This window comes from Schistocerca gregaria, chromosome X (assembly GCF_023897955.1).
Source record: "Schistocerca gregaria isolate iqSchGreg1 chromosome X, iqSchGreg1.2, whole genome shotgun sequence".
NCBI classification, from domain to species: domain Eukaryota; kingdom Metazoa; phylum Arthropoda; class Insecta; order Orthoptera; family Acrididae; genus Schistocerca; species Schistocerca gregaria.
In genome coordinates, this window is record NC_064931.1 from 552,945,091 (window position 1) to 552,959,435 (window position 14,345).

The 14,345-nt window shown below is 42.3% G+C and overlaps 1 protein-coding gene across 1 annotated transcript in view; it reads right to left on the minus strand.

Annotated features, from left to right (window-relative positions):
* The window catches only part of LOC126297448 (potassium voltage-gated channel subfamily H member 6), a 2,320,485-nt gene that overhangs the window by 1,631,807 nt on the left and 674,333 nt on the right, over positions 1 to 14,345 (minus strand). The window contains exon 4 of the mRNA XM_049988300.1: positions 3,069 to 3,219. Within this exon, the coding sequence (XP_049844257.1) occupies positions 3,069 to 3,219 (151 nt within the window). The remainder of the gene's footprint in view (positions 1 to 3,068; positions 3,220 to 14,345) is intronic.

The following is a 14,345-nucleotide window of genomic DNA, read 5'->3' on the forward strand; positions in this document are numbered from 1 at the left end:
GTCGCCATTCTTCAAAATGGTTCAAATGACTCTGAGCGCTATGGGACTTAACATCTGAGGTCAACAGTCAACAGAAAATCATGTCGCTTTATCTCGTCGTTATCCCAGATACGGTCAAGAACAGAAGACTTTCGGACGTAAAAAGTATATGGGCAACAGATGTAACCACTGATGAACTTTAAGCTAAATGAGTACCAGTGTACTTTTATAAATCTCAGGAACATTGCCGTTTTCACTACAGTGCAGGAGGGACGCAAAATGTGTGAAGTGTGCTGGCAATCACAATAGCAGTGAATGCACCGAAGACTTTTTAAACGAAAAACCAAAATGTGCCAATTGTTGCGGAGATCATGTTGCTAACTGTGAACGGCTGTGAGGCATACAGGCGACAGGCGAGCACTCGCCAGGCAGCGAAATCAGCACATGAAATGAGCTCTGCGAAAAACAGGAGTCAGCCATGCAACGTCTGTCTCTAGTGATACAAAATTCCGACAAACTACTGAGCTGAAGGATGACAGACAACGTAAGCACTGTGATCTTCATCCCAGTCACAACACCTCCGAAGCTTCCTAATTCCGAACAGCAGCAAGTCTTAACCAGTCTAACCGAAATGTTGAAGCTTTCAGTGGACCTGGTACGTCACATTCGATGTTACATTGCAATCGCCGTTCTTAGTGCTGTGGTAGAAGCCACAACCTCCGTCAGATTTGTTAACGCCACCGATGGACAACAGATATCGTGGGTTAACTATCGTCTAATGGAATTCAAACTGCATATTCAACTAAGCAGGCGAAGTCTAAGAATTTCCTACAAAAGGAAGGGTGACTAATGTCGCGTCACGTAGATTCATTTAAAGGCCGATGTCAACGTTGCAGAAGAAAATTATTGCTGTTGCAGAAATGATAGTCCGACTGCAGGTGTCGGAACGGCCATCTACATACAGAAATCGCTTCGTCACTATCTCCTCTAACTACGTCACCATTTCATATAACTACCAGCCCGGTAGACAACAGAAGCAACCTGAGAAGCAATCGACAAAGCGCGAGGGGGAACTACCATCGCAGCCGCCTACAACCCCAAGAGAACTCTTCGATCCTGCCGATATAGCGATCCTTCAAAAACTGCCCGGCAGAACTTTTATCAGTGGAAATTTTAATGCGAGGAACACCATTTATGATTCTAGGGTGACCAACATAAGCGGCCACCGGCTTCTGCGCTTCATGGAAGCAAACGACGCGTCACCGTCAGCCCTGGTGATCTCACAGGCTGTCCCACCAACTGAAGAAGGCCAGATCTCTTAGAGATAGACATTTCATAGTCGCTACCATGTGACATTACGGCAAGTCTGAGAATCGTATTGTCTTCGGACAATGTACCAGTAACATTCGAAATAAAGGTGGGCGCCATGCCAACAAGACAACAGGACTAGATACCTACAGCGTAATGCAGAAAATTTGTCAACGAAGAATGGACGAAGTCCTACAGCACATTTCTGGTCCTCAAGAAGCCGGAACAGAAGCAGTCCTTCAATACATAATCCAAGATCCGCTCCAAGCAACTCAAGATGCTACTCCAGCGCCAGCAGACGAAGAAAACAGTAGGCGTCCGCTACGTCTGCTGCCCCCCCTTCCCCTCCCCCCCACCACCACACCTGCTGGACGCCATCAAGGAAAATAATGTTTTCAGAGCATGGCAACTCACCGCAATCCGGACACTCAGTGATTGCTCAGTAGGATGAGGAAGGACATTAAAGCTACCGTACAAGAACACAGAATTCAATCACGGTCTTGCGAATGTGTCGTTTGAAGATGGGCAGCATGGAATGCGACACGACTGTTCACTAGAAGGTTACGCAAAATCCCACCGCTTCTAGTGGTCAACGGCAACATCTGTGAACCTGATGCGAAAGCGAACGCTATGGCTGACGTCTTAGCCATTCATCTTACACCCAAAAACATGTGTACCTAGTTGCTGGGCGACTACCAATAGTAACAAGCAGAAAACGATATCTCAGTTAAAGTTAGAGTCCGTTGATGTCAAAATATCAAGACGCCTGAACTTACTTTACCTCCTTATGTGATATCGGCACTGCTGTATTGAAGTGCAACATGAACTCCGACTACTGCTGCAGGCAACCGACAACATTGCCGACTGAACAAAGGAATGTCGACAACGCCTCGAAAACACAGACTATCAACGTCACTCAGCAGGTGGTGACCAAAGACTTACAAAATATAATGGTGGGGTGTGAATCCGTCGAATGATATATAGACAAGTAGCCTGGCGACACGTTGACAGATGTCTGACGTGGCGCCAACACGTTGAAAGGAAGAGGGAACTTTACCCCTCTTGAGCCCCATGCATTGTCTTCCTTGTCTCCTAGGGCTCACCCTACGTAAAACTATGGTGTTTCCAATACTGGGATGTGCTACTGTTGTATGGGGCGCCACAGAAGAACAACATACAGATGCTGCAGACAGTCCAAACCCGCGCCTTGAAACGTGCACTGGAAGTACCTCCTTGGTCTCGTACTAAAACGATTCATGAAATGGGTGGGAAGCCGCTTCGTCATGAGCGCTTCAAGAAATTGGCGCGATACTTCTATGAAAAAACTGCCCTTGCCAGCAATGTAAAAACTGGCACTCTGAGCCACAAGGTTCAACGAAACAACGAAATGGAATGAACTGGTGCACACGTTGAGCGCTACTGAGCTACCAGCCTAGCAGGAATTGATGACGCCATCGGTTACTAATTATTGCTCACTGCATTCATTATGCCCAATGTTTCATAGTTGTAGTTACGACTGGAGGAACAGCCCGACACGCTTACCCTCCGCCCTCACCTGGAAGTTCAGCGTTTCCAGTTACTATGTTTGACAGCAACGAGTATAACCACTCGCGTCTTGCAGCGGTGAACACAGCAACAACCATTACCTAGAGATGTCGAACAGCTGTTTCGATGAAATATTGTGGTACTTTCGGGGACAAGCCTGAGAAATGTATTTGCCACTATAATTTTTATTCGGACGTCAGCGCTTGAAGTGTTTGCCAGGCTTGTGCGCATGTTACCTGGTGGCCTCGTGGTCGTGATCTTCGTCGCCGTCAGCGTCTTCGGCAGTGACGTCGCTGGGCGGCGTCAGGTAGCCGGCGAGGCGAAGGCCGCGGCCACGTAGCGACCCCATCCGCAGCGACTGCCGGAACGACTGTCGCGCGCGGTCCACTGCAACACACAGCAAATTTCTTATTTCACTACGCTAACTTGTTGACAAGCACAATCACGAAGCCTCGTTTCTTCACACTAACAATAAGTTGATTGTTCTGTAATTTTTTCAACTTTGTAATGGGACAGCATCTGTGCTACTAACTCATTTCCTATGTCTTTATGCGCCCTACACATCGGAGTTCGGCCATCACCGGATGCACTAAATCAGTTTTATATTCACTACATTCATCAGGAGTTATTACCTACATGTTCTTATTTGTTGTGGTCTTCAGTCCAGAGACTGATTTGATGCAGCTCTCGCATTACCTACATATCACATTCCTTTAATCCTAACTACGTTACTGAATTACGAGCGCATCGTGCAATTTAAAATTATTTGTCTTGGATAAGAAATTAAAAAACCATTGACTTGTAATGGCACATTAGTGGTACAAAAACATAAATTTATGTATGTTCTACGTAGGCAGTTTTCGTGCACACACGTACTTACAGAAAGTTACTCTTATTCTGTTATAACGGTAAAAAAACCATAACTGGTGGTTTCTCAGCGAGTTCTCTCTAATGGATGGCACATCAGAAAAGTAGGCTAATTCTGACAGTCGCATTAACTTGAAATTTGAAGACGCAAGGGATGGGAGGAAGCGCGAAAACTATGATCTTACACCGTCATTTCAGAGACTTAGCAAACAAACTGCTCCATTAACCTTTAGGCTGAGTTCGTTTCAGGACACTATATCCTCGCTTCACAGTCCCATATTAAATCTTTTGATATAAATATAAAGTCTGCTTTTCCAAAATTTTGTTGTTAGAATTTAATAACTGATATCTTACCATGTAAATCAAAATATATTAAAACCAATTCCATGATACAATGGAATATTTTTTACCATCTTCAAATTTTAGACGCTGCAGTTTTTTTTCAGATTCAGTGGGTTACTTGGGAATGATACACATTTACAAGTGATGAAAATTTGTACGAATGCCGGGATTTGAACCCGGGCCTCCTGCTTGCTAACCAGATTCGTTAAACATTTACGCTATCCTGGCACAGTGGTTAGACACAACTGCATGCACTGCCGAAGCATGCCTTCCCCTTCAATCCAAATTTTTATTTGGCACACAACGTCTCCTAGCCCTTTTTCCTATATTTCCTCGTGGCATTACGCGATGTCCATCACGTGGACGAGCAAAGAGTGCTCTACAGTGAACGATCATATCCCTCTGCCATACGGTTGATGGAAGTGCGTTAACCCCAAGGTCGGGTAGAATGTTACCGGCTACTACGTACCAGGGAGAAGGCGATCCCTAGTACTGTGATCTCGACGGGCTAGGATACGCAAGATGGGAATTAAGACTCGTGCTACATCGCGCATGCACACTAAGGGAAATTGGGCGGGCGGGGGGTTTTCAACCTCACCTTGTGAGCAGAAGGATATTAGCATTCACGGCATATATATATCTATATGAGTGGAGTCTGTAGACACTACTCGTGTAGATACACTACACGTTTACTCTGCAACACTGATTACGGTATGTGGAATGGGGTAGCTCTACATGTACTCCCAACACTGTTCCATTCGTGAAAAGTGCGCAGACAGAATAACTCTGAGTGAGCTCACATTTCGGTACACTTTCTATAATAATAAATTCGTGAGATATATGTGGGGAGGTAGTAATATCTGCGGTGAGCTTGATGTGCAACGCCTTTCTCATATCGTCTGGCACTAGAGTTCCTAGAGGGTCTATGTGACACTCCAGTTTTGACCAACAGAACGCGTGACAAAACACATTTTAAGTGGATTTTTTGCTCTCCTCAGTTAATCCCATCTACACACATAAAAAAAGTTTTGCATACCTCGGTTCAGAGAGTTCCGCAACCTGTACAGAAAATTATTCAGAGACCACCATAAAAATCATTCCCGCCCTTTTTATTGCTCATGAAAACCAAACACTGCATGTTGTACCACCATACAGTGAGACCTTCAGAGGTAGTGGTCCAGACTGATGTACACACCTGTACCTCTAATACCCAGTAGCACGTCCTCTTACATTGATGCATGCCTGTATTCGCCGTGGAATACTATTCACAAGTTCATCAAGGCACTGTTGATCCACATAATCCCACCCCAAAACATCTGGGATCCTCCACCTTGCTGCACTCCCTGGACAGTGAGTTTAAGGCGTTCAGCCTGACTGTCTTGCCTCCAGACACGTCTCCGACGATTGTCTGACTGAAGGCGTATACGACACTCACTGATGAAGAGAAGGTGATACCAATCCTGAGCGGTCCATTCGTCATGTTCTTGTGCCCATCTTTACAGGCATGGGGTCTCGGTTGCAAAAATAGCTATGGGCGTCGGGAGTAAAGTTGCGCATCATGCAGCCTTTTGCGCGCAGTTTGAGTTGTAACAGGTCGTCCTGTGGCTGCACAAAATGCATTATTCAACATGGTGGCGTTGCTGTCAGGGTTCCTCCGAGCTATAATCCATAGGTAGCGATCATCCACTGTAGTAGTAGTAGTAGTAGCCCTTGTGCAGCCTGAGCGAGGGCATGTCATCGACAGTTCTTGTATCTCTGTATCTTCTCCATGTCCGAACAACATCGCTTTGGTTCACTCCGACACACCAGGACATATTCCTTGTTGAGAGCCCTTCCTGGCACAAAGTAACAATGCGGTCGCGATCGAACCGAGGTATTGGCCGTCTAGGTATGGTTGAACTACAGACGACACGAGCCGTGTACCTCTTTCCTAGTGGAATGACTGGAACTGTTCGGTTGTCGGACTCACTCCATCTAATAGGCACTGCTCATGCATGGTTGTTTACATCTTTGGGCGGGTTTAGTGACATCTCTGAACGGTCAAAGGGACTGTCTGCGATACAATATCCAATCAGCGTCAATCTTCAGGAGTTCTTGGAACGGGGGTGATGCAAAACTTTTTTTCATGTTTGTAAATTACTGCGTCATCTGGACTTTGCTAAGCCATTTTATTTAATAGGAGATGCACGTGGGTACGGCATTGTTGTAGAATGTTTCAAATGGATAAAGAACCGGATGAAGAAATCCACATGACCTTTGCCTCTGCAAGTAGATCTCTGCAGCAATCTGAGAGGAATTACTGTATCAACGAGCAAGAGGCCTTAAGTGTAATTTTCGGCTTACAAACATTTCAGAAATATTTGTTGGGACACAAAGCGATGGCCTATGGTGATCACAGGGCACTGACTTTCTTACAGGCATCCAAACATCACCACCCAAGATTACAAAGGTTCACTTTATATTTGCTACATTATGATATTGACGCAACATACATCAAAGGACCTGAAGATGCAGTCGCAGATGCCTTATCGAGGTATATAGAGGAGGGTGGCGGAAATAAAGATCCATTGTTGCATAAGAAAGGTGTACACATTTTTGCTGTAATGATACAGATAGATGAGGACTGTAAACTGAAAAGGATTTACGAAGAATTACGGTGGGACCAGAATCAAAATGACAAATTAGTTAAGTTACTTAACGATACTATGTGTCCCAATGTAGCTGGATATTAACAGATACATACAGTACTTTGTTCAGAAAGAAAAAGGAAACTAAAAGCCAAAGGAAAATTTGCGTCCCTGAGCAACATGTGGATTTACTTACTGACGATATACACAAAAAAACTAGGGAAAATACGGTAAAGAAACTTATGGTACAGCAACAAGCATATTTAACAACATTTGGCAATGTGTACTAAAAAAGGTAATGTGCGATATTTGTCAGAAGGTTAGGGTAAATTATACGATAATACAAGGTCAAATATGCGGCGTGGAGACACAAAACACAACTGACTTAGTCGCTTTCGAGCTTTTTTGGCCGTTATCAATACCTAGAGGGCGGGGGGGGGGGGGGGCAGATGGAAGTATGTTTTTGTGCTGGTAGATGTGATTTACAAAATTCGTTAAATAGCGAGCTATTAAAGAATCAAATGTGAAACTACTGTGTGAACAAACAGCAGAAGGATAATTCGTTACAATAGGTGTATCAAATGTCATATTAGCGGACAGTGGCCTGCAGTTTGTCTTGAAAAATTTCAAAGAATGTCTTGAGAGCAGAACTATTGAAAATATTAAAATTTCAACATATTTTCCTCAATGTAGCATTTGTGTGCGAATTATGAAAGAACTTAAAAGATTACGTCGAATACAGTGCCATAGAAACTTTTGAGGAAGTAATAAGGCACCTCAGGTATGAGGCAACCTCAGGCATGAGGCAATCGGCTTTGCTTCATGTGAATTGATGTGTGGAATAAGGCCTAAAAGCTGTTCCTTTATCTGATAGAATTTCCAACTATTGCACATCTGTTTTAGGTTCAAAAAGAAAAAGTAGCTCGTGAAAATAACAGGAAAAAGGCACTAGAAAGAAAGAGATGGGAAGATGCTAAGGCACTTCAGACAAGCTTTCAGATTTGAGACCTAGTTTTAGTGAAAACCAGAGAAAAACCTAAAAAGGTAATACCGGAAACCAAAAAATTTACTGGTGAGTATATGTGTCCATTCAGAATAGCAGAAAAACTGCATACAAATGCAGACAGATTGAAGTTTCAGAAATCTGGAAACCTGTTACCGTTACTCAATATTACTGACCAATAAAAGTTATGTACACCAACAACAGTTGCTGTGGTTACAGACCTCAGAGAGCATTGCACTATTTGGAATGGTAGGTGACTGACAATCACGGGGAACTCGAAATATTACTTCATTTTCCTTTCATTTTTTTAATTTCCTTTTCCCCGTCATTCTGCAGTATTTCTATAATTTTCAGTATCATTGACTATGTATATATAGCTGGAGTATAAGGGTTTGTTGTTGTGCTGAAGTTGTCACATTAAAAGCTAGTAAACGGCTACAAGGGGTAGTTGGTTGAAAGTAAGGTATTAAGGAATTTTGAAGAGTATAAATGATGTCTGTATTTTATAAGAAAACTAACTGTAAAATACGGTTGTTTATTATTAAGAGATGTGTTGTGATGAAAAGTATGCCTATATTTTATAAGAAAACTAAATGTGAAATATGGTATCTCATTACTAAGAGATGTGTTGTGATGAAACATAGGAACCTGATATTGAACTGGCGATGTAAAAATTACTGTGTGTGACACGTGAAGAAACAGAGTAGTTAGTATGTGGGAATAAATAAGCGAATTGGTGACTAGCTGCAAAAGGGTGTGTTGTGTTGAAATTTGGCAATGGATTTCGAAGTGGAGATATAAAGATAACAGGATGTGACGTATAAAATGAAGTAATTAGTATGTGTAAGCTAACAGTGGAGTTAATTGAGAAGGATAATGTAGACTGTTATGAGTTGATTTTTACAAACACATAGTTACTTCATACATTTTAGTTGGGAAATGAAATGGATCTATTAATGTTGACATGGCTAACCATGTGAGAGAGTAAGAGAAAGTAAGAGTGGGAGAGAGTGATTCGTGAAGTTTATGTATATAATTTTGTGGTTGTGGATGTAATCCCTTTCTGTATTAGATAAAAGTTTTGTGATGATTTTGAGTAGCACTGCAGCCTACCTACAATAAATGTTACGGTTTATCAGCTTCAGAGAGGAAACGGGTAAAAATAGTCAATATGTTATGTTGTAAATGTAAGTGATTTGTTCTAGAATTCATACTTTTCGAAAGATTTTGAGAAAACAGTACATAGTAAATATTTTAAATTAGTTAAATAAATGTGGAAAATGCTTTCACTAACAACCTAACTTGCTCATATAACATATTTATTTTCTCTCTTTAAGAAGTAACATATTTTTCAAGTAGTTTCAGTTTGTATCACTTGTGTGCATTACTTAGAGAAAACTGTCAGATCGTTTCCTTTCTTTGAGGATAATCAGTAAAATAATTTAAAACTATACTTAATTATGTAAAGTAAAAATAATAGCTTCTATTAGTTTTAGACAAAGCGACTTTTGCAAATAAATCGACATGTAACCGAAGGCTGGACAGTATTTGAAGTGAAGATGTAATATTATGGACACCACACAAATATGGTGCTGTAAAAATGTTAGAAAAATAATTGGATGTATAGGACAAGAGTGAAGTGCCAACTGCAAGGTAGAAATTAATCTAAAACTATACACTGCCGCATTATTGAGTTGAATGTGTGGAATAACTTTGAAAAGAAATGATTAAAATTCTAGAGACTCCCTTCAGAGCATATAAATAAATAAATAATTTAAAATTTAAAGAAAAATAATAAATTGAATACTTAAATCGAATAGTTTCAATAATTTAAAATATTACAAAATCAGGATGTAGGTTGCAGTAGGTGCTGGGAGATGAAGAAGCTTGCACAGGATAGAGTAGCATGGCGAGCTGCATCAAACCAGTCTCTGGACAGCAACGAAATCAGAAGGAAAATTTGTATTTTAAAAATAATTTGCAAACGTCATGGTTTCGTAGAGAATTTTTGAAAAAACGAGACTTCCTACCAACAGTAGGCTAGATTAGTTTCAGAACTGCCAAGTCCGAAATAAGCCTTACTATTTTAATTAGGTGTTTTTGGAAAATTATTACGATCTTCAAATAATTATTAAATATTATTTGTATAAATTTATAATCACAGGCAGTGTGAAGCATAATGCCTTTACATCGGTCCTGTGCGAGTGTTGTGGTAGTATGTAACATCATACAGACATGATAAGGCACGATTCTATTGTGGCGGATGAACTCCTTAACAAACCTATTCGTTTCACTTGAGGCTGTGACCCGCACGATGTCAGTATCGTTGATACAGTGAAATCCTTAGCAGACAGAACAATATACACTCCTGGAAATGGAAAAAAGAACACATTGACACCGGTGGGTCAGACCCACCATACTTGCTCCAGACACTGCGAGAGGGCTGTACAAGCAATGATCACACGCACGGCACAGCGGACACACCAGGAACCGCGGTGTTGGCCGTCGAATGGCGCTAGCTGCGCAGCATTTGTGCACCGCCGCCGTCAGTGTCAGCCAGTTTGCCGTGGCATACGGAGCTCCATCGCAGTCTTTAACACTGGTAGCATGCCGCGACAGCGTGGACGTGAACCGTATATGCAGTTGACGGACTTTGAGCGAGGGCGTATAGTGGGCATGCGGGAGGCCGGGTGGACGTACCGCCGAATTGCTCAACACGTGGGGCGTGAGGTCTCCACAGTACATCGATGTTGTCGCCAGTGGTCGGCGGAAGGTGCACGTGCCCGTCGACCTGGGACCGGACCGCAGCGACGCACGGATGCACGCCAAGACCGTAGGATCCTACGCAGTGCCGTAGGGGACCGCACCGCCACTTCCCAGCAAATTAGGGACACTGTTGCTCCTGGGGTATCGGCGAGGACCATTCGCAACCATCTCTATGAAGCTGGGCTACGGTCCCGCACACCGTTAGGCCGTCTTCCACTCACGCCCCAACATCGTGCAGCCCGCCTCGAGTGGTGTCGCGACAGGCGTGAATGGAGGGACGAATGGAGACGTGTCGTCTTCAGCGATGAGAGTCGCTTCTGCCTTGGTGCCATTGATGGTCGTATGCGTGTCTGGCGCCGTTGCAGGTGAGCGCCACAATCAGGACTGCATACAACCGAGGCACACAGGGCCAACACCCGGCATCATGGTGTGGGGAGCGATCTCCTACACTGGCCGTACACCTCTGGTGATCGTCAAGGGGACACTGAATAGTGCAAGGTACATCCAAACCGTCATCGAACCCATCGTTCTACCATTCCTAGACCGGCAAGGGAACTTGCTGTTCCAACAGGACAATGCACGTCCGCATGTATCCCGTGCCACCCAACGTGCTCTAGAAGGTGTAAGTCAACTACCCTGGCCAGCAATATCTCCGGATCTGTCCCCCTTTGAGCATGTTTGGGACTGGATGAAGCGTCGTCTCACGCGGTCTGCACGTCCAGCACGAACGCTGGTCCAACTGAGGCGCCAGGTGGAAATGGCATGGCAAGCCGTTCCACAAGACTACATCCAGCATCTCTACGATCGTTTCCATGGAAGAATAGCAGCCTGCATTGCTGCGAAAGGAGGATATACACTGTACTAGTGCCGACATTGTGCATGCTCTGTTGCCTGTGTCTATGTGCCTGTGGTTCTGTCAGTGTGATCATGTGATGTATCTGACCCCAGGAATGTGTCAATAAAGTTTCCCCTTCCTGGGACAATGAATTCACGGTGTTCTTATTTCAATTTCCAGGAGTGTATTTTGGACACAAAATTTTGTCTTCTTTTACACATCAGAAAGGCAAGAGTGGAGGGAAGTGAAAATTTCTAAGTTCGAACAGAACAGCATTGCTCAAGCACACGGAAGTATCAATACGAGCCAGCCACTAAGTGTACACATGTTGACATGGGTAGTCGGTCACCAAGACTCTGACATTAACTCTTCTGTGTGGGAGTGCGATCGAGCTTAGTGGAAAAGATGTAATAGTCTGTTTATACGTTTGCATGTTGGCAGCGCTATAGACTGCATTAATATCACTGACAGCGCTGTGCACCCTCTGTAAGAGACCTTGTGGCTGGTTGGACTCGCAGTTAGAAGTTACTAGTTAGCAGTGATGGAGGTTGGCAGTGTTGGCACGAGCGGACGGTATGGACGTGTGTCCTTCACGGAGATGTAGTGTTGGTTAGAAATGGGTTCTAAAATGATGATTGAAGTATTTGCTAATGTTTGGGAAATGGAATTATTGATATTGACATAATTTTTGGAGCTGGATATCATATGATTAAGGTAAAAACTTCTTAATACATTGTTTGCTCCGCAACAAAATCTTTCCTTTGCTAACCACATGCGCTTACTAGCAGTTAGAGCCCACAGTAGTTAGAATCTTTTTATTTAGCTGGTTGTAGTTGCTGTTCGCTGTATTTGCTGTAGTTCGTGTCATGAAGATCTTCTGTGACGTAAGTGACTTATGGAATGTATGGGTTATTGTTAGGATGTCTTCTAGTTCAGGGCCATTCTTTTGTGTTCATTATTTGCAGTCAGACTGCATTGCGCTTGTATATTGTGGGCAATAAATGAATAAGATATGTTTGAGTTGTATTTGTCAGGGAAAATTCTGTAGGTCAGTGTTGTAATGATGAGAAACAAGTAAAGTGACAGTAGGTTCAATTTCACTCAGCAATTTAAGTAAAAACGTAGTAGTTACACCTGGCGACCCTTAGTCAAGGATACCTCATTTGAATCTTCGGATTTTCTGGTAGTTTGAATAATTAGTGCATGATTAGAAATTAGTTATTGTGTACTGCTAGCGCGTAATTGTATGTGGAGAATTCCCTTTGTAGTTGTAGTTTCCTATTTTTGTATGTCATTATAGTGAGCAAAGGAGTTGTGGCATGGCTGTGGATTTGCACTAAGTATCTCGCAGTCGCTTGTGCAACTAATTAGATAGTGATTATTTTCAGTGCAGTTTTATTGTGTCTCCTTGTTTCTGCTTTTCAAATTGTTTTTTGTATGTTATCGTGTGTAATAGTGTTACAATCATGGCATGTTAAAAGCGTAATATTAGGCTGCGAAGCAAATTGAGAAATGACAGTGAAGACGAGCGTGTTAACATCACCTAGTAACGAAGTGACATATTCAATACAATAATTTGACAATTGTGCAGAGAGACATGGACCAGGCAACAAATAACGGTGTACAAGTGGAAACAATCAGTGAAAAGGGAACTATTGTCGACCGATCGGACGGTAACTGTTCGCCTCAGGAATGCGAAATAATAGAACAAAATCTTTAAAATACCGTAGATTCAGGTTTTGCGTCATTACCATTTCCTCAATTAAGTCAAGATTCAGTCTTTGCTCTTCAAAATCCGTATGTCGCCGGTGCAAATACACTGTAAATACACTGCCGAAAAGCACTAATCAACATGTTTCACTCACTAAAGCACTGTTATTGCAATTAATTCAACAAACGGAATAAAATCAGAAACAAATTAAAGAAACACTTGAACAAACACGTGAAGGTTTAACGGCTTAGTTACTTAAAATCGAACCTAAATATCAAAAAATTTCTGAAGATGTAAAAACATAAATTTGTGAGCATTTTCAGCCTATTTTGTCGCTACATGAAAACGCATTACAGAATCATGAAACAGTCATAAAAGAAATGCAGATCATTGTTCACGAAAATCACGACAACTTGCAGGCTAAAACTGACAGTTGCATCTACCGATACGGTCGCGCATCTTGTAAAAGACTTAAAGACTTAAAGGACACAGTAGATACTCTAAAACTGGGTTCATAAAAATACACGGAGGAAATCAGCACATTATCGGAAAAAGTAGCCGAACTTTCGGATCAGTTAACAAATTTATCTACTAAGGGAGATGATGATCTGAATGATGCAAGACCGGTAGCCTTTACTGATACGGAGAAGTACGAGTAAATCAGGGAATTCAAACGAAATCAGAAACAAATCAATACGCAACACAAAAGAGAAATGCGGAAGTTACAAGATCAGTTGGCATACGTGATACAAGAATTACATATTTCATAGGATACTCGCGCTCCGACGCGGGAATAGGGATTTAGAAATACGGAAAAGTCTCAAAGTAATAACACTGGGTATTTCGGAGAATATGAAAAGAACTGGCAAGGTGCAGCGAGCCTGAGATGGAACCGCCGCAACGACGTAAGAATGACAGATTTGCGACTAGGCGTCTCCATTATTTTGACTATAAGCTCTTCATCACAACGCGTAAATTTAAAATATTCAAGAATTCTAGTAATTATATACATCCACAAGCTTGGCTTCATCAATTTTCTCATTGTTTTCTTCCTAATTGTTCATTAGAGCACAGATTAGAATTTATGTGTGGCTATTTAGAAAATGAACCAGCGGTATGTATGCAATCGGTTATTCGCGACTGTCACAGTGAAGGAGATTTTTATTATGCGTTCCTTTCTGCATATTGGTCTCAGGCTCAATATCGTGGAAAGCACAGAATTATAATAATGAAACATTTGGAACAGTCTGAATCTTCCAGCCCTGTAAAATATTTTGAAGTTATGTTACACAAAAATCAGTATTTTTCAAACCTGTACAGTCCTTCGGAACTTATTTGCATATGCTCATTTAAATTGCATGA